A 24,976-nucleotide genomic window follows, 5' to 3' on the forward strand; every position below is an offset into this window, starting at 1 on the left:
TTATCTAATCGGGTGTATATTTTAAAAGTAGATAATAGGAAATAATAAATGTATACGAATATTATGTTATATAATATTAAATAATCGCCTTATTTCAATTTATTTTCATGACATACCACAGTGATTTTTAACATAATTTAATGATGACAAAACAATTGGCTGAGCAATTATTTTTAATATTAAAATAGATTTATTAACATGACGATCTTTAATAGTAACTATTTATTCTGACATCTGATGTATATTTCTACTAACACTAATTAGAAACCTGAAATCGTGTATTTGTTATAGTTATAAGGATCGAACTGTTTGTTATTGCTATTGCTGTTGCCCTGACAGGGCCTCATGACTATGTAAAGGCATGGATGCAAAATAAGTAAAAAAATAAATAATAAATAAATAAATCTCCAGGTACGAGTTCATAAATACTTAGGGTAGGCTTTTTATAACTCTTACAATGCCGATCCTTAAGTTTTTTATATCTCGTACTGGAGATTTTCTTCATTCTATATCCTCTGCATACAGTGTGCATACCCTCTATGCACTCCAATGCGGATAGGATAAACTGTCGCAAGTTATAAGACAAAAAGAGGCATTCTAGTTAAACGCTACGCTTTAACAATACGGAAGTACGTAATCAAAAATAATTTTGGTGTGAAAATATTACTTCTCCCTGCTTCACTTTTTGGCATATAATATATATTTTTATAGATGCATCTTTTTATTTATTTGTTTTTTTATTTTTTTTATGGGCGTTCTGCATCTGAAATAATTTTTTTTTTTAATACGGAAATAAGCCCTAACCTCTATTTTTGAGCACGAAGACCATCGTATTTGGTCAAACCCCTTTTCAAGGTCAAAATAATGCAAGATGTAGGTCTTTTAAGTCGTTTATCATCATCACATGAACACATTACTGGCATTCTACAGAGCACGGGTCCCAACAATAAGAAGGGGCATAGGCCACCAAGCTAGCCCAGTGTGGATTGCTGGACTTCACAATTCTAAGTTGTTAATTCTATATTATTTTACATTCAAAATGTTACCATGTTCATAGATTTAATATGTATAGGTTACTAGCGACCATGTTAGTCTATTTTTCCGTCCCCGAAAAAGAACGACATATGTCAGGTGTAGGTTCTGATATTATAGAAAAAAAAAATGATGTTGCAACAACCATGAACCTCAAATAAAGGACAATTTTTCCTCGTATTAAATACGTTTCGCAAACATAATTTTCATATTCAATCGCTCCTCATCCATTATTTTGAATGGATGAATGAATGAATATACTTTTATTGCACACCACAAAATGTACATAACAAAAAAGGTTTAAACAAAACAACGTATACAATTTGGCGGCCTTGTCGCTTCATAGCGATTTCTTCCAGGCAACCAATGGCAAAGAAAACAAATACAGAAAATAGTTTGGTGGTGCACATCCATATACCCGTAAAATAAATATATCATTACTTAAATAAATATATAAAACAATATTTGTAACTATCCCTATCCCTATCCCTACTATTATAAATGTCAATGTAAGTTTGTTTGTTACGCTTTCACGCAAAAACTTACTAACCGATCCTCATAAAACTTTGTACACATATTCTTGGAAGTGTTAGAAGTTATATAGGATACTTTTTATCCTGGCATTAAGCTTGGTTCCTTTGGGAGAGGGGAAGAAAGTGTTTGACGATTTTACACCATAACTCCGACAAATTATAACCGATTTAAATAATTATTTTTGTACTATAGAGGTTATACTACTTATGCGTTTAATTTTGCCCAAACTGTGGTCGGACAAAGAGGACAGAACTCCTCAGCGGACAGCAGCAAATCCCACATTTAATTCTCAGCGATACCAAATACTTGAATTTTTTTAGAACTACATATAAATTTAATGCCACATCAAAAACAAAATCAGACGAAGTCGCGGGCAACAGTATAGCTAGTATTGTATATTTTGCGATAAGTCACTCCAAAAATATCACCATAATAATTTGCATCTGATCCCAATAATCAGCTGATCATTATCATATAAGGTAATCCGATATTGCAGTACAATTGATAGATAGCACCGCGCATGCCCGATGCATGTGACAGTTATTACGTTTTATTGACACAGTATCAAGACTTACCGAGTTTATCTAATCTTGAGAACATCAAAGGTGCACGGTGTGAGGTAATGACAAGACCATTGCTTGGATAGTGACGGATAGTTCGAGGCGATAACTGTGATAGCTGATAGGCAATTAAGTTTTTTTATCACTTTAATGACTTGAAGTTTGCTTAAATCTCGCCTTATGATATAAAGAGACACATAAGCACTTGGTTATTACGGCGAAGACTTGGTTTCTTACGAATGATTCGCAATTATTATTCAACGTATAAAGTTTAGTAATAAACGGGGGTGAACTTCTCCTATTCCGTGTTCCCGTGCTTTAGCGGGTGGGCTCGTTAATCATATCCCCTGTCAAGTGTCAGGTCTGCGGAGGATGGTTCTACTCAGTAATACCTGCACTTCATATACTATTCTTATCATAATATTAATACATTTTTTATTGATTCGCTTTCTTTCTTGTCTATCCGGTCCTTTAGAAATATTAGCTTTATTAAGTCGCTTTTTATTTTACCCGGTGCATATTTTGCTATCGATATAGTAGTATAACTTCCTGATAAACGAGAGACTTAATAATTAAAACAGGATTTAACTGGATGACAAGTGAGCCAGTTTATGCGGAGCTATCACCAGGCGGTTATATACAAGAAGGTCAATCTCCTCAACCAAACATGGCAGGTCTGCTGTGATTGAGCTCATTGAAGTAGTTTTAAAAACCACTCCACATATATATTATATACCCACAGACATCCCATCTGTGGGTATATAATATATAAACTCCAGAATCTGATAATGGCTCTGCTCTCTCTCTTTTTGCTTGTTTTTACGAGTATGGTGACCCTAAGTCACCTGGATTGGGATCTCATGGCATAATTCCACTGCATGTTTCTTTGTAGTGTTTATTTTACGGAATTAAAGAATCTACATATACTGTACATGAAGATGTTCAAATACGTATAACGGATACTCACTTGACTTGTCAAGCAAATATTATAAACTTTAGTGTGAAAAATATGGTATATTTTAAAATGAGTATTTATTTTATTTATTCATTTTTAATAAACATTTGTAAACGAATACGCTATCGAATTAATAAATTTATCGAATATTAAATCTAACGATAGTCTATATGCTACGAGGCATAAGAGAAAATTCACACAAAATTAATTTGTCTAGAAATACTTAGTGAAATCCAGTATTCGCAGTGGCACGACGCGTAAGCTGATCTTCCCTAAGTATTATATTTGGGATCAATTGAAGTAACAATAAATCACGATTCGATGAGAAAAACGATTTGCTATGACGTCATTAGAATCCATTATCCAACGTTTTCAAGTACTAAGCAATTAACAGCAATACTTGAATTTCAGGATGATTTTCTAAAGTTTTATAATAAGTATTTAAGTAAACTGAAAAAGACTGCTGAAAGTGCTTTTAAATTATCTGAAAATTATAATAGCCATTAGAAACTATTTGAAGAGAATTCATTCTTATTATTAATTTATACTAAGATCGGTCTAAAGCCGTGCATAGTTAATAAAGGCTACATTTTATAATCTGCGGTAGCGTTTCCCTGGTGTTATAAAAAGTATATTTTTTATCCAGGTATAGGGTACAAGACATATCTGTGCTAAATTTCATGGAGATCAGTGCCATGGTTAAGCCCAACCTATGTAGGTAGCAAACAATACAAACAAACAAATATATAAACACTTATGATATTAATTGTATGTCAAAGCATCACATGGGTCGGGTATTTTAATGAATAATAAACAAATTTAGCTTTTCACGTTGCAGCTTCTTATACTCTCACCTTGTCTCACTCTTAGCTTATACTAACACCATTTTCATTATCTTCTATGTACATATACTTTTCATCTTTGCTTACACCAGATGCAGACCGACGCCAGACGCTGAGGTGCCCAGTTATGGGTCTATGTAAGTTATATAAAATCAAAGCATATTTTGGTGCGGGGAATAAGCTGAAAGCGTTTAAATAGTTTAAGACCTTGATGCTATTGGTTATGGGGCGGATTGTATTTGTGTTTTTTATTATTTTACATTGGCAACACATTTAAAATATCAATCAATTACAATTCATTTCATCATTATCATCACCACTTTGACGTCCTCAAAGGTATTATATAAGAGTTCCAAAATCCACGGTCCCAGGCCGCTTGTTTGCAGCGGCTGCCAACGACTTGGTTGATGTCGTCTGTTCACCTCATTCGGGGCCGACCAACGCATTTTTAACGGTAAGGGGTCGTCAGTCCAGCATCTTGGTACCCCAACGGTTTATTACTTCGATCGCAAATAAAGTTCCTACAGCGAGCACAACCGCTCGGTGTACCTACCTCGAAGTGGAGTTCTTTCTGCCCTTCTTTTACGATTTTTACACTGTCTTCGTACACCTATATTCTAAAATATATTGTCTCAATTCTATTGTGATGATCTACAAGTTTATGCTGCTGTTAATGCAATTAGTGTTTCTGGGCCCAGTGATGAGGAAAACAATAACTTGCACGGAATCTAAAGATGGAGCTTTTCGCACGCATTTATATTACGCGTCGGATCGCAGTCTACAGTAACCGAAATAAATGTAACAATAAAGCCAAATTCTGTCTTCCTTTCCTGGACTACTCCGAGTAATGATATTCTGGCTTTACTAAAGAAACCCTTTGCAAGCTTGAAAGCCTTTAAATGTATGCCTGGTTTTAAGTCTGCCCTAAATTGATCATTTCTCAGTCACATATATTATATTTTATTCTTGATGAGTCTCTCTCTCCGATTCATAATATACGTTTTCGCTTCTTCTGACACAGTTCTAGTTCCTTAAATCCCGCTCTGATAACTGTCTGGTCTAGCCTTTAGCAAAAGAAATTCTTCGAAAACTCTTAAGACTGAGGAACAATCTGTCTGCTGAAATCCGTAGAGGTAATTCCGTTCCCAAGCGGCACTTGAGAGACTTTTATTTGTCTTTGAATGAATATTAACGTGTAATGCTTATTTACATGTATGAATTATCTTCGTAGGTATTTATGCTTACCAATATTTAAGTCCTTTCATCCGAAGGTTGTAAGATATTGATTGTTGACAATATGGCCGCTTTTGCATGACTAGAATATTTTTTTGTCTGTCTTTATTTGTTATCTGTATTGTTATAATTTTGCGTGCAATTAAAGTGGTTTTTCTCCTTAATTCATTTTGAATGATAAGCGTATGTAAACACATTTTGAATATTGCCCTGAGATACTTTTGTTTGGTTTAGAATAATGGGGCCGCAAATTATATGTTTACCTATAGTGTAGTAAACTTGTTGTGTCGGGTTTTATAGTGTGATTTTTGTGGTTTGACATGATATGGATATGCTAGTGTTGTTTCTTTTTAAATACAAATATGAGCTGCTACTATTAGGAAACCTCGTATTGGATTTTTTAAGTTTCCTTGATAAGGCAACCTCGTTTTCTATTCAATTAAAGAGCTGTAGAAATATTTTAAGACTCAATTAATTTTCGTGGTGGTGTGCTTTCAAAGGGAGATCCCGGGTTTGATTACCTTCATCATCGTCAAGGTCAAATATTTCTTTATTTAACTAGACACTAAGACACTTTTGATGATTTAATTACTTACAAAATGTGTGCATAGTAGTGAGACGATGGTGATATCTCTTCGTTCCAAACTTGGCTAAAAACTTAGCCGGGTATTCTTTTTTGCTATCACCATCTCACACTGTCATTATAAACTATTAAGGACTAACCTGGTAATAATTCACGCCCAAGCTTTTTTAAAGTGTCCGTAATCCTTTATTCTTACTATAATAGAACTTTTCTATAAGCTTACGTTTAATACAAACTTTGAATTTCTTGAGAGCCATAACCAAGATATCAACCGGTTGTTTATTGTAAGACTTTATACAATTTCCTTCAAATGAATTACTTATTTTTATGTAATCTTGTAGGTATATTGCACTTCAGCCAAGTGACCCATTGGAGAGCAAGATGCGCAAATAACGATGGTTATCGCATGATAATGGTCGTAATATCGATAACGATGGCACCCCCGTGGTCCTGTCTGCACCGCGGGGATGTATCAGCATCAGTTTTCAAACTGGATACTACGGGCTCTTCTTGTGATTAGTGTTTCTTTTACGAAATGCTTAGACTGGAAAATGAAATTTTATTGCTGACAATATCTTCGACCAAAATATTTCATGATCCATAGTGGAAGATTACTAATCAATCAACGAGACAGTTAGGTTTGTTTCACGGCGGATGGAAGTCTTCTATAATATACATGTATTTTTTAATATCGCAGCTAATTTGGCTAAAATCCGTGAAAGGCGTAAATACGCCTTCATAATAGATAGTTACATATTTGGTCCATTTGCCTGGAGACACCCGGATCATAGGACAAAGTGCAACAAAAAACTTGGTTGTATTCCTCATCTTGTGACCTAAGAGCTGGGTAACCGTTTGCGCATTGAATCAGCCGGCATCACGACGGAAAAAGTTTATGAAAAATTACAAAATTCTATGACTATTCATAATATGTTCTTCATCTGGTCTCTATTTCTCTAACAAAGCGGCGTTAGTGCGATTTTTGCACTTGCTGATTACTCGGCGCTATAAGTAGAAATTGCGTCCCGGATGTGAAAAAAGTTTATCTAAAACACATTAGTTATGTAAACAAGCTGAGTGAGCGATCATGTACATTCAATTTAGCTTTATCTAGATAAAAATATACATACTCAGAGAATGTAGTAGTCTTATCACGAGTTAGTAAATATTTAGATACACCGAAAATGTATCTAAGTAATATTAATATAATTTGACACTAACGTATAGCTTCAAGGTTAGCTACTTACAAATTTCTGAAATTAAAGTTTAGATATCATTTTTAGCAGAATAATCATTGACTTTGCAAAATAATCATCAACATATTTTTTTAGCCTTATTTAATTCTCACAGACATTCTCTCTTATAGGTAATCACATCTCTCTCAGGAGAGAGGGTTTTTAGACCTACCACTTTGTTCTTATGCATGTCTTTTGTTTATCAATATCAACACATTTTAGCCTAATTATGAAAATTAAGCTTAATTTGTTATCCTCCGCAAAATATAGGAGAATCTGTATGGTCTAAATTGTAATTACTTAAATCTTTATACTCACACACTAAACAGATCTTTAACAATGTACCCTCTACGCACGTTTCGCTTCGAAACCCGGGCATCCTTAGGTAATGTTGAATTTACAATGTATAATTGTCGATTTTGCAAACTTTGCTTTGCAGCATTTTCGGCCGATTAAAGGGTACAGTTCTACACTCAGGATAAGAATGCTTTACAGCTTAGTCAACCACGCTGGTCAAAGGCGTGTTGATAGACTTTAAGCTTCATGCAGATTTCCTCACGATGTTTTCCTTCATCGTTATAGTAAGTGACATTTTATTCCCGAGTGCCGGGTATCAGACTCGGCGTTACTCGACTTCCAAGGAAGCCAAAGTCTTAACAATTAGGCTATCAACATTTTCTTAAGACTTTCATTCTAGGCTATACTGTATTACTTTATTGCAGGGGTTCCCAACCTGGGGCCGTAGAAAGTTAAGAGGTACGTCGCGCTGTGAGGGGCGGGCTCATTCGGAACAACAACAAAAAAAAGTTGAAAGTTTATGTACAGGTGTCACGGGCTTCTCCTACATTTTCCTATTGTTGGGGTTGTTTTGGTTTTCCTAATTCCTTTTTAAAATATATTATTTATTGTGGTTTTATTATGAGGATGTTTTATTTTTTGCGCCTATCTGCCTAACTAACAAGTATCTTTCAACTTTTAATTAGCTAGTTTAATGCGCGGGCGCCGCGCCGTTACAAATTTCTTAACTTGTAAGTGCGCGACTGGCTTCATAAGGTTGGGAACCCCTGCTTTATTCTATAAATTATTTTCGTCGTATTTTATATTCCCCTTCAAGGAAATCTAGTACTTATTTTAGGTCTTGGCCACACTTGTCCTTTAACTAAAGGCCACTTAGGCACTTACTAACTAATTTGCTGTCACGGTGACAATATTATTGGGTAGTTAGCATATACGAGCCTTAATTTGTTTTCCTTCCTTATAAAAATTACTTATTTCGTTAACATCCTCAGACTTAGCTCAGACTATCTTCCAATATTGGCCACAGAGTACGTGTCTCATACTTATTAGATAAGCTATATAGAGCGTAGACCCTCCTAGCTGCTCCAATACTGGTTGGTGGGCTCACATCTTTGTATCTTCTCTCTGATATTATATAAGCCGTGTAACCTATTGCTTCTGACGTTAATCAATAAAACGTGGTAGTTATCTTTCGCTGGGTTTTATATACGGCGACCTTTAATATACGGTTCGAGCTAACTGCTAATATAAAGTCTTTTTTAAGTAGCTTTAGTATAACTGAATTACGAAATAATGTATGTATAAGGATGCATAAGTATTTCATAAGGAATCACTCTGTACATAATATTAAATCAAAAGAAGAATATTTATTGTGGAAGGAAACTTGAACCCTGTGAGCCGGTAATGGGTTGATAGCAAACTGTTAATTAAATAGCAACATAAAATCGATTTCTCTCTAATCGTTTATCGATGCAGTCATTGACACTGCAGCTACCGAGAGGGCTGTATCAGTGGCACGTGGTTACGATAAGCAACTGATAATTTTGATTAGCATATCTTTATATACCTACTTACCTATTAACTTCCATTATTTAATAACAGTCACATGAGGCGTAACACCTTCAGGTCGATGGACACAGGACGTGTTCCTTGCTTGCCCTGCTTAGGTTGTTTGCTTGGCCCGTCAATTATACTACAAAAGAAAGTCAAACACACTTTTCAGCTTCACTTAGTAGGTACATCAGCTTACAGGCGGCCTAAGCGCATAAAAGAAAAAAACATGTTTTAGGGTCGCTAGTATTACAAAACTTAAAGTTACTTAAGTTATGTCATACTAGCGATCCGCCCCGTCTTCGCATGGGTGTATTGTAGATACTTATGTGAGGCAATTCGAACTGATAATAATATACAATTCCGTGGTACATAAATGTGATCTAATTCTTAAGGACTAGCTTTCCTAGGGCTATCCTTAAGATATAAATCAAATTGATGTCCATTTGCAATTTAATGCGCACACAAATATGTTTGTTACTTCATCACATTACAAATCTTAGAATTTCATTATCCCGGAATGAGAAGGCCATGGTCCACTACGCTGGACAAGTGCGGTTTGGTGGACTTCCCAAGCCTTTCTGAACATTATGGAGGACTCTCAGGCATGCCGGTTTCCTCACGATGTTTTCCTTCACCGCTAAAGCAAGTGACATTTATTAACTGATAGAAGTTAGAGGAACCTCTCCTCTAACTTCTATCAGTTAATAAATGTCACTTGCTTGTGCCGGGTATTCGAACTTGGCCTCCCCGAAACTGAAGCTGTAGTCCTAACTACTAGTCTATCGTTGCAATTAATGAAAATATGTAACCAAACTGTTACTGTTACTTTTGAGCCGAAATTACGACAAAGTTAAATAACAATGTTTCTTCGATAATATGTTAATTTATAGAATTAGCATACATACTAGCGTACTTTAGATTTACCTACTCACTGACTGTCATAAATGTTTATTGTTTAGTAGCATTGTGATATGTTTAGCATTAATCAGTGACGAACGAATCCGTGCTGATTTGAAGCGTTTTTGTAAAGTATATTTCTTTGTCAATCTGATATTTTCCTTTTTTTATTTTTTAACTAGCTTGAATAGTTCCAGTGGTAAGATTAAAAATTGATATATAAATGATATCGTGTAGTTTAGGAGAACATTAATTTATATTAGGTATGTGCGTCAAACAAAAATATAAGTAAATTCCGCGACTCGACCGTATTAAATACGTAAGCTATTGTGTATGTAGCTATTTTCTCTATTACAGCGCAAGCGATAAAACAGGTGTAAATTTAATTAAAATTGTTTTACTTTCACATTATTCATTTATTTTTGGAACCAATTCTGAAGTCAATACAGACTAAGTAACGGACAGAAGCTCGTAAATAAATAAAAACCAGTGACGTTCTTGAAAAAGCAAATTTGTTTTCAGGAGCGATTCCACGCCCTTCATTAAAAATGGCACATCGGCGATCGTCACAAAGACTTCGGCGAAAACTACGAAACCAGGCAAAGAAGGTAGAGGGAAAGCGTTAAGACAAATCCTCGCTGCGTTCGTAGCTAACTGGGGGACCGTTAACACGGGCATGGCGTTCGGGTTCTCCGCCACCGCTCTACCTCAGCTGCAGGATCCTTCTTCAAGTATACCAGTCACAGATAGTGAAGCAAGTTGGATTGGTAAGCAATGTCGTATGATACATTTATTTATTTCAAGTAGGCCTGCTTTATAAGCAATTTTGAAACGTTTTTTTATTCCACTATAAGTGAACTCTTGACTGCGATTACGCGATAACATATTAGCTCGTTATCATCCTAGACTGAATTATCCCTTAAAACTAGGTAAGATTGGTAAAATGTCAAGGGCTAACTTGTATAAAACTGAAGTTATAACAAAAATAAGGTTTATGTCCTTTTTGTCAAACGAGATAAGACCTTTGTACAACTAATTATTCAGTTTAAAAATAACCGAACATAACGCAGACTAAGTCACGGGCAACAGTTCTATATTCTGTACTTCAAAAAACAAAATTAGAGTACTAGTTGCTCGCGTTATCAGGGTTTATTACAGGATTTTAAAAAACCTGTGGGAGCCGTTTGTTTTTCTGGAATAAGAAGGAGTCTATGTTGCTCTGTGTCGCTTAAGATCCTGTGTAAACCGTTTGTTTTCCTGGAATAAAAAGGATTATATGTTGCCCTCTGTCGTTTAAAGTAACTCTATGCCAAAAATCAATTTGATTGGTAGCTTAGTTCATGTGTAAAGTTAGGAAAAACCAACAAACAAACCAATAAACAAACACTTTCGCATTCATAATATTAGTAAGGATTTATTTATATATTATTTTTCATACAGCAAGTTTGAGCTCGGCTGGTACACCAATCGGCTGCATACTCAGCGGCTACCTCATGGACACAATTGGACGCAGGCTCACCCTTATCGTCACAGAAGTGCCACTTATCATAGGATGGATCCTGGTTGCCTGTGCTCAAAACGTTCCTATGATTTATGTCGGTAAGCATTTAAAGTAGTCATTCCCAATAGATTTAAATTTTTGAAGCTAAATTTCCTATCATAATTCATCAATAGTATAGTCCACGGTTAGACTAAATGCCTCTTTTTTTATAATAATACTTACGATCAAGCCATACGATGTTAAGGCTGGCCCATACGATGTTAAGACGTCGAAATCCCATTGCCTATAAAAAGAGCAACACTTCGCAGGGTATGCGAGAAACACGGCTAGCTAACTGCCGCCCTGTGTCCATTAATCTAAGCCGTGCGTGTAAGCCTCATGTGCCTGTAATTAGACCGATAACCACGCTCTTAAGATCGGCAGGGTGATTACGTATCTCGCGACATCAATGCGACAGGCGTAAATCTTGCAATCACTGCTGTCAAACGTCACTTTTGTTTATTTATTGTATGGAAAAGTGACGTTTGACAGCAGTGATTGCAAGATTTACACCAGTCGCATTGCTGTCGCGAGATACGTAATCACCCTGCGGAACACAGCAATACGTTTTGGCCACAGCAATACTACTTTGGGGCAGAAATAAGAATTGTGTTAGCAAGATAGGGTATGAGGGTTTTATAACAGATACATTTTAAACCTAAAAATTCTAGGACTTCATGATTCGTAGATAAAAATAATAAATACTGGAAAAACATCATCATCATATCAATCCATTACCGTTACATTGCGTTGTCAAGGTCAACAACTGGCCTGGCCCGGTGCGGATTTGAGCCCTCCTCTTAGAACATTATGGAGAGCTCTCAGGCATACAGGTTTCCTTACGATATTTTCCTTCACCGTTGAAGCAAGTGATATTTTATACCCTATATGATATTTATACTAACTTGTTAATATTACCTCAACAGGTAGGTTACTAGTCGGTCTCGGCTCAGGCATGGTGGGCGCTCCAGCTAGAGTGTATACTTGCGAAGTATCTCAGCCTCATCTTCGCGGTATGCTTGGTGCCATGGCGTCTGTAGGAGTATCTACTGGTGTTTTAATACAGGTAAAGATTAAACCTTTATATTTATTATTATTTTATTAAATAAGGTAGTGTTACAGTAAATTTATAAAGTGGGTATATCATTAAACTTTTGATAACTATAAATTCATGTTTGCCAGATATTTATGTTCATGAAATTATCATATCGTTCATAAATACGACTGCATTATCGATGCACCTCAGTCCTACATGGACTCGAAGGATGCAAAGATACCTCCCGGTGTCTTAGTCGTTTATCAGTTGTTTATTTTTCGATGATCTTCCTGCACGTCTAGTATTGGCAGAAGCATGGGCGTTCCTAGCTTCTGGCCTTGGGGCAAGTCATACTTTTTTAGTTCAGATCGTCTGCTGCTGTTTTTGCATCCACAGTACACGAAGACATTAGGTATTTGTAGTGAAGTGTGTAGCTAAAACAGCAACCAATGATCTTGCTTTATTGGTAGTTAAATAATAGGTAGGGGAGGTTTATTTTATAAAGAAAATATAATTGCCGGAGTGAAATAACAGAAATTTTATTTTGGACCTGATGCGTAAAGTGACAAGAAATGGTTTAAATTTTATCACAAGCAGCACAAGATTTGTATTGAAATTCAAAATACCTAAGTCTAAAAGTTAAATATTTTTACTGTTGGATGAGATGACATAATGCATAAAAAGTATATTTTAATAATAATTTAAAGCTTACCTAATTTATTTCAAGTTTGTTATTGTGGTGTACTGCTTTAAACATATCATATAATAAAACAGTTTTTTCGCATTTTAAATGAAAACTCAAGATATTCTTTTAAAAGTTTATTTAAATTTAACTGCAGTATATATATTTTATTTTTTCGATGACTTTTTGCTATCTTGTAGATAGTGACACGATCCCGCTGTCGTGGAAATTTTGGAACTTCTGATCAGAGAAACGCGACAATTAGTTTTAGCATTCCTCTCTGGATTTTCACCTGACACTGACAAAAAAGTGCTGAAAATACCGAAACAGGTGTAAATCTGAAGGTGCATACTCAGAGCTATATGGAAGATGCATAGCACCTTCCACACAGACTCTCTGAATTTTTGCTGATTGGCTAAAGATGTATGTGGTATAGCGTTGGGTATAGCGTTGTCATAATGAAAGACCACAGTATTTTTATTGATCATTTTTGACCGCTTTTTCACAACTTCTTGCTTTAACCTCATCAGTTCTTAGCAATAAATATCCGAATCGATTTTGCCCAGCGTTAAAAGTGATTCAATTTTATCAATTGCGAAGTTTTTTCTCATGAACACAAAAATTAGTAATGATGATATTTTAGCAATTATTTGTTATTGTCATCATACCTATTGCAGTCAAAGCCTAACTTACTCAAATATTACTTATTCCAAACCTTCTACTAAGCTTCAATCAAAACTTTGCTGGTAAGCAAGTGTTAATCCCCGTAATTGATAAAAACTAAATACTGATATTTAGTTTTTATCAATTACGGGATATTTAGTTTTTATCAATTATTAATTAATTTTATCAATTAATTTTATCAATTATTATAATTATTTTTATTTAGTTTAGTTACGATACATTACTACGATAAGCAAAAATGTTAGTTCAAACAAAAAAGTGAAGTACATTTTCACTTAGCGATTTTGTTTTACGTCATAGGGACGTATTGATTATTTCATTCTCGTTTGATTTTCATTCACGTGAAGAAATGGCTCGTACTCACCTTACCGTCTTTTAATAGATCTCAATTATTATACAGGTATCAGTCATACCTGTCACGGCTATAATTATCGGGAATGTGGGTGCAATATCTTATACTTATCTATCTGGTTCTACTTCGTCCACTCAAATTAGGAGTGTTTTGTTCTTTGCATACATAATATCAGAGCGTTCCACACCTTAGGAATACGTAACAGACACGTGGATTAAACACGTTTCGATTATTTAGGTCAGGGGACTCTTTCTTCAAGGGGAACAGTGACGGGGAGGGAATAAAATGTTTATCTTCTGCGACAGTTTGATTCACTCTCCTAGCATAGGCGCACTGGTGGGATTAATATAAGACTAAACTTGATGCAATTTAAATATAACTGGCTTTAACTGTGAATAGAAGGAATTTCACAATTTTAATGTGTCTTAATTTTTATAAAGAAATGGTTGAAAAACTTTACTTTGTATAACGAGTGCTTCCTTTTCGGGTAGTCCAATTTCTAATAACTTTTTGAAGTTATATGCGTGTTTTTTTGCAATTAAAATATCATTGGCTTTAACTGGGTGAAGGAAAATATCGTGAGGAAGCCGGCATGCCTTAGAATTCTCCATAAAGCTCCCAAAGGCGTATGAAGTCTACCAATCCTCGTGCCTAAGTCCTTCTCATTCTGAGGGGAGACCCGCGCCCTGTAGAGGGCCGGTAAAGGCTAATGATTTTAGTGAGGGTATTATTATATTCGATGAACGTAACTAACTTTATTTATGTTTTTAGTTTGGCTAGTAATTCTGCATTTTTCGACGTTAAAATTAGATTGTGGATTTAAATTTTGATTTTACGATCTCACCGGCGTCGCCGACCCCGGTGGTTTTGAGTGAGAGGTTCCGGATTTTATAGTTTCTGGATTACCGATCGGTCGATGTTACGATGGTCGGGTACGAAAAGCTTTGCCCGCGGTCGGTTCGGGTTCATTCGTTGAGGCAAAAAACCTAATTCAAAATTTTTTTTTTTCAAGTTTATAAGCACATTTGAAACGTCAAGTCAGTCTGTTTGTAGTGACTCTACCGGGTCGGAAGGCAGATTCCACCGAGAAGAGCCGGCAAGAAGCTCAGCAGATTGCTCTTTTTCAACATCATTTTACAGTTTACAATCTTATAAATTTATCATCTTGCGAGAGATGAGAGCGTGAGCGAGCTGCTTCCAAGCAGCCTTGTCGTTGACAAATTCATCAATCGTATAGTAACCACGATTTATTAAATGTACTTTAATAAATTGTTTAAAATTATTCATTAATTCATGATGTTTACTTAAGCCAAGCTTATTCTTTCTGTCATATCGTTGTTTGTTTTATAACAGTCTGCGAGGTAACATATTTAATCAATATTTTAAAATTCATGATTATTAACGTCGGTTCTTTCCGAGTGGCGTCAATTATGTTTAAATGTTCGCATGTTTTTCTTCACTACTTCATCTGGTTAAATTATAATTTCAGATTAATTTAATTGGGGAAAAACAAACTCTAGGCATCACGTGTTAATATTAATTTTAAATAAATATTAAACAGCCTTTAAAAAATATTTTAAAACTATAATGTGCATACGAACTACTTTGCTATACATTTTCGCTGGTTTTTCGCATGTACGAGATCGTTGATATTTATATAATAAGTATTGTTATTTTCCCGGAGCCCGGAGCTTGGAAATTGTTGGCGATTCACCCGTGCTTCGGATAGCACGTTAAGCTGTCGGTCTTGCGCCTGATGTTTTTCCAGGAATAGAGAGTGCATCAGTGTTTGTGCACACTTTTGCACTATAATAATAAATAAATAAGCCCCGCAAGCGGAGAGGGTGGATGTTTTTTTTATAAATTTTAAATAGTGTCTTTAATTATTTTTTTAAGCATTGTTAAGAATTAAAAAAAAAATGAAAAAGAAAAAAATTATATAATAATAAATAATAGAGTTTGAGAAGAGCAGAAAACACATAGCAATTTTTGGCCCGACCTGACATTCCAACTTAGGACTTCGAGATCTGTATTGAACAGACAGTTGTGATCTCTCTCGGTCTCGGTCGGTCTCGAAAGGGAAGCCCCTTAAGTCATCCATCACTCGTTGTCATATTATTATTATTATAACATTGTCATAAATTATCAGTTATGTCACACCACCTTCGTGTGCACGGTTGTAAAAAGTACATCGACTCCCCTTTTCCGTGTTAACATAATCAAACACTGATAAATGTTAATTGAACGGTAAGCATGTTTGTTCGCGTAAAATTAGAATTGCCTATACAATACAAACAATTAGGTACATCGTGGGAAATTCATTAGATAGCTTTAAACGCGTCACTAGACAATAATTAAATGGCAAACTTTACGGTATTATCAGCTGATGTTAGAATAAATTAAATAAAATGCTAACTTATTTTTGAAATAAAAAATAGAATCAAATTTTATTAAGAATAATCAGCTGTTAAGTTTGATTTTGAGAGACTGAAGGACCTTTGTTTTGGAGTTATACTTCTTTAGCGAAGTTCACACTTTTTACGATGCGCGCGTAATAGATTTTTATTTATTTAGGTAGGAAGGCCTTTGATATAATGATCTTATTTAAACGAATGGGCAATAGAATAATAATTCTTCTCATTAAAGTAATAATTAATCCCAAATTAAATGAGATAAAAATAAAACAAGGAACACTCCGTTAAAGTATGATGGTAATATATTTCACATTAATCCTCCCGTTAATATTTTCTTTTTAAACTACTACCACTTCGGAAGGGGTCATATGTCGTAGAAGTGGCGGAAGAAACTCCAGAGCAACCCTTCTTTTTAAATATCACATTTACAATATTTCATTATAATTATTTCTTATATATTTTTAATTTTATAACACATATTTTATCGTATGAAAAGTAATTAAATAATATGCAAAGTACTTAACTTTAGTATTTCGGCCAGCGTGGTGGCCTCAGTAACCCACGTGAAGGACCAACTGTTTGCTGGCAAAGCAGAGACTGCCCCCTTTTTTGACAAGGCACATTAGTTTTATACTTTTCGACATCACGTGTTTTACCAATATCAATTTCCGGAAAGCTTTAATTTTAAAGTATAGTGACACAATTGTATAATGACAATTGTATGAACAAATATTAATACTTAAAGTATAATAACATCATTGTATGATGACTTTAACAACAATGGTTTTATATTAATTTCACTTACTCTAAATATTATTTTTAAAATACAATTACAAAACTGTATAATGACAGTTGTGTATTAATAGCGGTATAGTGACACCTTTATTAATTCTTCAAGTATAGTGACATCACTGAATGTTGACTAATAAAAATGGTCTTTATATTTAATGTGAGGATATTAATATTAATTTTGAAATATACTTTTACAATAAATCATAATTAAATATGATAAATATCAAGTTGTTATTTTATGATATTCTAACACGGCCATACTGACACGTACTTCGTCCCGAAGTACATCATTAAGTACAATTACATACACTTGAAATTTTTACAGTTTATAAATCATTGACTCAGCTTTATCTTGGTTAAAAGTTTAGTAACACTTGATAGTTTGGAATTTCATGGGAATCAATTATTTAAAATTGTAGTTTTTGGATTATTGTAATATAATAACTTTGCATCAATGCAAATCATAAATTATAAATATGTTTACGACCTTTGTATACAAACATAAATACGTAATTAATTTCTTTTTTTTTTTTCTTAATTGTACATCTTAGCATGTACAAACTTTGTTAAAATAATTCCATTTAAATTTTTATTCTCAAAATTCTTTGAGTTCTGCCTCTACTCCAGATTATATATTATATATTAAATAGATATATATCCATCCATACATACTTCCATATATCTATCTATATCTTTGTATTATTTTATTGGAAATATTAAAAGGACGGGCATTATAAAAGTCACAGTTAAAGTCAGTCACTGTAAACCTTAAGTATCCCAAAGCAATTTGAACAACGTGTAATACGTGTCTCAACAGCACCTCACTCGCAGACGCTGAAGCTTAATCAGCCGCGAGTAAGATCCTGATGCATTAGGTATAATTAAGTAATTATTATATCAACATCATCACTCACTGGTGATATCCACAACTCCATCACTCACTGGTGATATCCACAACTCCATCACTCACTGGTGATATCCACAACTCCATCACTCACTGGTGATATCCACAACTCCATCACTCACTGGTGATATCCACAACTCCATCACTCACTGGTGATATCATAAAATCATCACTCAAGGTGATACCATAAAATCATCACTCAAGGTGATATCCATCATGTCAGTTACGTCACAGTCCAACTATAGTCATATAATAAACATAGGTAACAAAAATAATAAACAAATAGTAAATCAATAACATAATAATAGTAAAATAAACATTTAGCTTTATGGTTTGCTTATAGTAAATTCTTTAAACTTTAATCATATTCATTTTCTAATAAAATATCACGGCCAAACTGACCTGTACTTCGCTCTCGAAGTACACCTTTTTTTTAACAGGCTACTGACCTCTAATGCTATCCTCCCACGGCTGGACGTGGAATCTTAGACTAAATCAGATCAGTTACCCACCAGCAATATTATACTTTGATATTTCCGGCCTCTGTGCGAAAAGGACCACACACCACAACAGTCGTCTTCTTTTAATATTTTTTTTTTATGTATACGCTTCCTAACAAACAAAGATTTAATCTATTCTTTTTAGATAACAACAATTTCAAAATCAAAAATACTGTTTATGTCAGTATACCCTCATTACTAAAATAATGACAGCTATAATATATTCCTTATTTTAGTTTGACTTGGTCCTTAAAGCCACGGATACACTAGGGGACAAATGGAGCAACATGTTGCGGAACATGTTCCTCAACAACTACGTGGAATGTGCCGACATACATGTCGCGGAACATTTCGTCGACCACACTTCTCAGTGTTTATAGAAATGTCGCCCGAGGAGGTTGTGGCTATTAGTGCTGCGTACATAGTAATTATATCGAGTGTTGAAACGTAGGAGAAAGAGAAGGTGGTGGATGCGGAATTTCTTATTACAACGAGATAGAAGAGTTAATATTTTAAGTGATCTCCGAATGTCTGACGGCTCGTTTGTGAATTTTACTCGCATGTCATCATCTGATTTTGAAATTTTATTGCAAATGATCGCACCTTCCATAGCCAAACAGGATACAATATTACGGAACGCTATTAGTCCTCATATCAGACTAGCCATTACATTGAGGTACTTGTCGACTGGAGATTCTTATGCTTCTTTGTCGTACACTTTTCGAGTGTCAAAACAACTAATACGTAAAATAGTACCAGAAGGTTGTAAAGAACTGATAAAAAAATTGAAGATATTTGTAAAGGTAAGTTGAAGAAAACGCATAATTTTATTTATAATTGTATTTTAATCTTCAGTAAAATAAATTTTAAAGAGTACAAGATGGATATAGCGATCAACGTAAATTAATTAGTATTAGTGCCATCAATGCTATTAGTGCTCGAGGAATCCATATTTGCAAGTATATTTTGTATAATATGCTCTTCAGAAGGCTCGGGGCTAATATCACTGGATGCAGTGCTATAGCCCTGTTGAACAACTGACTGGCTTTGATTATTATAACTTGTACGGTATTTTCCTAAGCGTGCATCTAATAAAATATTATTAATATAATATTTAGCCATAATTACACTATGTTCGTCATTTAATGCACGTAACTCAGTTCCTACGTACTGTCCATAAACATCGAATTCATCTCGGGACATCATTCTGTTTTTAGCAGCATGCAGAACTTCATAAGCCTCCTCCAATCTATCTTCATTGGGGTGGCTCCTCTTCCGAGTTGGTCGCGACGATGAAGGTGTTAGTGCAGGGGTTGTGGGTTGCTCTGCTTGATCAATGGTACTCGTAGATTGCGATTCTAGTTGATGAGGAGATTGAAATTCCGGAACGGAAGATTGAGAATGTATAACGACATCTTCATCCGGAGACGAAATCGAGTTTTGGCTTTGTGGACTCTGAAAAATTAATGATATAAATATTAAGTCAATTATTATAATAAGAATATACTAAGTATAAAACACGTAGTGTATTATATCAAACATCTGTTAGACATGAATCCTTAATTATTAGTACGCAAAAATAGTATTTAATGTATCATTATTTCTTTACAGGTCCCAGCTACTCCAAATGAATGGAAAACCAAGGCTAAAAGCTTTGAAAATATATGGAATTTTCCGCATTGCGTTGGATCTATAGACGGTAAACACGTTTTAATCCAAGCTCCTTCGAATTCGGGAAGTGACTATTTTAACTATAAGGAACAATTTAGTATTGTCCTATTGGGTATTGTCGATGCAAATTACAATTTTATCTATGCAAATTGTGGTGCTAAAGGAAAATCTTCTGACAGTGGAGTATTCCAAGAGACTGCTTTTTATAAAGCTTTAGCTGATAACCAACTCAACTGGCCAACTCCAGACCCAATACGACAAGATGGGCCGAATATGCCTTACGTACTTGTAGGAGACAGCGCCTTTGCACTGACAGAAAACATGATGAAGCCATATCCCGGTAATCATGACGTGGGTACAACAAGACGCATTTTCAACTATCGATTGTCAAGAGCTAGAAGAATTGTCGAAAATGTGTTCGGTATCTTAGGTGTTGTATTTCGTATATTCCGAACTCCCATAACCATCCTACCCTTTAATGCTGAAGTTGTTGTAATGGCGTGCGTATACCTCCATAATTTTTTAAGGCGAAATAGTCAATCGAGATCACTGTACAACCCACATGGGACTTTTGATTCTGAAAATGTGGATCACGATATTTTAGAAGGATCTTGGCGCAGAGAAACTGGCTCTGTTAATATGTCGAATTTAAATGCTATGGGAAGACGCTACCCTGAATCTGCAATGGAAATAAGAAACAAATTTGCTGAATATTTCATGAGTGAAGAAGGACGTGTTCCCTGGCAGAATAATTTTTAAATGAATAAACTAGTATTGTACTATATTTTTTCTTTTAATGTTACTGAACAACGTCAATCCTTTTAGAAGTGAAGTTTTGTGGGTGAGGTGTGTACAAATCTTAGTTTATGTAAATAATATAGGTACGTATTAATTTGTTACTTTTCCTTTCCTTGTGTGTCCGTACAATAAATTATAAATAAATAAATATAAATAAATTATAAATAAAAATAAATCCGTTTGCGCTAAATTTGTCGCAAGTGATGTGACCGTGATTACTGATTACAAATGACAAAATAACTAAAGTATGACTTACGTTTGTGTCCAAAGTGTCCAAGCTTCCAGAAGTTGTGGCTCCCTTTAGCAAAAATTTCATTGCATCGTACGCAAACCATGCACTGGACTTCACGTCCTCTCGTCCACTACCAGTAGTTTTTGACGATTTCACTTTCTTCCTTTCTCGGACAAATTGCGAACGCAGGGTATGAACTTTGGTTTCTATTTCTTTTCTAGGCAATTTAAGCGCCTTGGCAATATCCTCCCATGCATCATTTTTCTTTATTTTATTTCGATAGTCACGGTGTGAAGTATTCCACAACAAGTCACGACTTTCGTAAAGCTCTATAAGCAAAAGCACGGTATCATTTCCCCACACTACAGACATTTTAAAGGCACGTTGCGTACGCGACTACACTCAGTGACAAATGGCGCAACACTGACGCGGGACACGTGCGCTCGCTCTCGAGGCGGGAGCAAGCAACATGCCCCGCGTCACGTACAATGTTGTGGGTCATGTTGCGGGACACTATGCAACGTTGCAGCGTCACGTATATTTTGTGTTGCGCGTCATGTTGCGGGACAAAATGTTCCCTAGTGTATCCGGTGCTTAAAATAAACAAAAAAAATATGATCTGCGTCTAAAGTTATATTTAACCCAAAAAAATTTTTTTTTTTCTTTTTTTTTTCTCTTTTCTTATATTCACTTTAAGTTTAGTAAATAAAAAATCTAAATAATATTTATCTCGGCCCTCCTGAACAGTACTTTGTCCTCAAAGTAGGTAGGTGGTTTTTACTACATTTCGTTCGGCTAACCTGACTATTGTTTTTTTTTTTTACGAGGTTTAAATCAAATAAAGGCACAATTTTGACGACCCTTTGGCGCTGCGATCTTATAAGTTGTACTATCTGTGAGTGTGTATTATTCAAATATCTCGAAAGTGAGCGAATTTATTCAAAACAATACTTTGTTAGTTTCTCTATTTTCGTTTCAACAAAATAAACAAGAACCATATGGCCTTACCGGTGTTAAGTGTTACCACTCTAAAGAATAGCGTCCACGGGTGATGCATAACACCAATTGCTCTGGTCAGGGTCCTCGATGACATTTTACAAAGCCCGACGGCTTTGTCTGTTGTTGTTGTTGTTGTTATTGTTTTGGGTCAAATCTCCTTACATAAACAAGGCGTTACTGGAAAAAAACATTAAATTGCATTAGAAATAGAAACATAAAACGGGTAAGAAATCCCACTTCTGATAATAGATTTTTATCAATTTAGGTAGGAAGGCCTTTGATATAATGATCTTATTTAAACGAATGGGCGATAGAATAATAATTCTTCTGATTGAAGTAATAATTAAACCCAAATTAAATGAGATAAAAATAAAACAAGGAACACTCCGTTAAAGTATGATGGTAATATATTTCACATTAATCTTTTCGTTAATATTTTCTTTTTAAACTACTACCACTTCGCAAGGGGTCATATGTCATAGAGAAGAAGTGGCGAAAGAAACTCCAGAGCAACCCTTCTTTTTAAATATCACATTTACAATATTTCATTATAATTATTTCTTATATATCTTTAATTTTATAACACATATTTTATCGTATGAAAAGTAATTAAATAATATGCAAAGTACTTAACTTTAGTATTTCGGCCAGCGTGGTGGCCTCAGTAACCCACGTGAAGGACCAACTGTTTGCTGGCAAAGCAGAGACTGCCCCCTTTTTTGACAAGGCACATTAGTTTTATACTTTTCGACATCACGTGTTTTACCAATATCAATTTCCGGAAAGCTTTAATTTTAAAGTATAGTGACACAATTGTATAATGACAATTGTATGAACAAATATTAATACTTAAAGTATAATAACATCATTGTATGATGACTTTAACAACAATGGTTTTATATTAATTTCACTTACTCTAAATATTATTTTTAAAATACAATTACAAAACTGTATAATGAAAGTTTTGTATTGACAGCGTTATAGTGACAGACATCACTGAATGTTGACTAATAAAAATGGTCTTTATATTTAATGTGAGGATATTAATATTAACTTTAAAATATACTTTTACAATAAATCATAATTTAATATGATAAATATCAAGTTGTTATTTTATGATATTCTAACACGTGCACTGGGTTTCTTACCAGGGTATGCATAAGGCAGGAAAATGGCAAAAAACCTATACGAGTTATAATTAAATATGATAAATATCAAGTTGTTATTTTATGATATTCTAACACGGCCATACTGACACGTACTTCGTCCCGAAGTACATCGTTAAGTACAATTACATACACTTGAAATTTTTACAGTTTATAAATCATTGACTCAGCTTTATCTTGGTTAAAAGTTTAGTAACACTTGATAGTTTGGAATTTCATGGGAATCAATTATTTAAAATTGTAGTTTTTGGATTATTGTAATATAATAACTTTGCATCAATGCAAATCATAAATTATAAATATGTTTACGACCTTTGTATACAAACATAAATACGTAATTAATTTCTTTTTTTTTTTTCTTAATTGTACATCTTAGCATGTACAAACTTTGTTAAAATAATTCCATTTAAATTTTTATTCTCAAAATTCTTTGAGTTCTGCCTCTACTCCAGATTATATATTATATATTAAATAGATATATATCCATCCATACATACTTCCATATATCTATCTATATCTTTGTATTATTTTATTGGAAATATTAAAAGGACGGGCATTATAAAAGTCACAGTTAAAGTCAGTCACTGTAAACCTTAAGTATCCCAAAGCAATTTGAACAACGTGTAATACGTGTCTCAACAGCACCTCACTCGCAGACGCTGAAGCTTAATCAGCCGCGAGTAAGATCCTGATGCATTAGGTATAATTAAGTAATTATTATATCAACATCATCACTCACTGGTGATATCCACCACCCCATCACTCACTGGTGATATCCACAACTCCATCACTCACTGGTGATATCCACAACTCCATCACTCACTGGTGATATCCACAACTCCATCACTCACTGGTGATATCCACAACTCCATCACTCAAGGTGATACCATAAAATCATCACTCAAGGTGATACCATAAAATCATCACTCAAGGTGATATCCATCATGTCAGTTACGTCACAGTCCAACTATAGTCATATAATAAACATAGGTAACAAAAATAATAAACAAATAGTAAATCAATAACATAATAATAGTAAAATAAACATTTAGCTTTATGGTTTGCTTATAGTAAATTCTTTAAACTTTAATCATATTCATTTTCTAATAAAATATCACGGCCAAACTGACCCGTACTTCGCTCTCGAAGTACACCTTTTTTTTAACAGGCTACTGACCTCTAATGCTATCCTCCCACGGCTGGACGTGGAATCTAGACTACATCAGATCAGTAACCCACCAGCAATATTATACTTTGATATTTCCGGCCTCTGTGCGAAAAGGACCACACACCACAACAGTTGTTTTCTTTTAATATTTTTTTTTTATGTATATGCTTCCTAACAAATAAAGATTTAATCTATTCTTGTTAGATAACAACAATTTCATCATCAAAAATACTGTTTATGTCAGTATACCCTCATTACTAAAATAATGACAGCTATAATATATTCCTTATTTTAGTTTGACTTGGACCTTTAAATA

The 24,976-nt window shown here is 34.5% G+C and overlaps 3 protein-coding genes across 4 annotated transcripts in view; 2 read left to right on the plus strand and 1 right to left on the minus strand.

Annotated features, from left to right (window-relative positions):
* LOC120625679 (facilitated trehalose transporter Tret1-like) overlaps positions 1–24,976 on the plus strand; it is a 51,225-nt gene that overhangs the window by 15,295 nt on the left and 10,954 nt on the right. The window contains exons 1-4 of one of the 2 annotated variants that reach the window (XM_039892801.1): positions 4,019–4,060; positions 10,245–10,489; positions 11,163–11,321; positions 12,189–12,328. In XM_039892801.1, the coding sequence (XP_039748735.1) occupies positions 4,059–4,060; positions 10,245–10,489; positions 11,163–11,321; positions 12,189–12,328 (546 nt within the window). In that variant the 5' untranslated portion in view covers positions 4,019–4,058. Of the gene's footprint in view, positions 1–4,018; positions 4,061–10,244; positions 10,490–11,162; positions 11,322–12,188; positions 12,329–24,976 lie in introns of those variants that run through there. The other variant, XM_039892799.1, reaches the window with a different exon arrangement.
* On the plus strand, positions 19,118–21,207 carry LOC120625680 (protein ALP1-like). Its single transcript, XM_039892802.1, has 2 exons — positions 19,118–19,429; positions 20,238–21,207. The coding sequence occupies exons 1-2, from the start codon at positions 19,154–19,156 to the stop codon at positions 21,054–21,056; spliced, it is 1,095 nt and encodes a 364-aa protein (XP_039748736.1). The 5' UTR covers positions 19,118–19,153; the 3' UTR covers positions 21,057–21,207.
* LOC120625681 (transcription factor Adf-1-like) lies at positions 19,427–21,914 on the minus strand. Its single transcript, XM_039892803.1, has 2 exons — positions 21,352–21,914; positions 19,427–20,081 (listed from the first exon to the last, which is right to left on the minus strand). The coding sequence occupies exons 1-2, from the start codon at positions 21,697–21,699 to the stop codon at positions 19,530–19,532; spliced, it is 900 nt and encodes a 299-aa protein (XP_039748737.1). The 5' UTR covers positions 21,700–21,914; the 3' UTR covers positions 19,427–19,529.

This window comes from Pararge aegeria, chromosome 8 (genome assembly GCF_905163445.1).
Source record: "Pararge aegeria chromosome 8, ilParAegt1.1, whole genome shotgun sequence".
NCBI classification, from domain to species: domain Eukaryota; kingdom Metazoa; phylum Arthropoda; class Insecta; order Lepidoptera; family Nymphalidae; genus Pararge; species Pararge aegeria.

What these genes read in the sequence shown, in the direction of transcription:
- LOC120625680 (XM_039892802.1), top strand. Translation starts at nt 19,154, where the DNA reads ATGTCTGACGGCTCGTTTGTGAATTTTACTCGCATGTCATCATCTGAT. An exon ending in AATTGAAGATATTTGTAAAG is followed by an intron (nt 19,430 to 20,237) that starts GTAAGTTGAAGA and finishes ATTTCTTTACAG; the next exon opens with GTCCCAGCTACTCCAAATGA.
- LOC120625681 (XM_039892803.1), bottom strand. Translation starts at nt 21,699, where the DNA reads ATGTCTGTAGTGTGGGGAAATGATACCGTGCTTTTGCTTATAGAGCTT. An exon ending in TGGACACTTTGGACACAAAC is followed by an intron (nt 20,082 to 21,351) that starts GTAAGTCATACT and finishes TTAATTTTTCAG; the next exon opens with AGTCCACAAAGCCAAAACTC.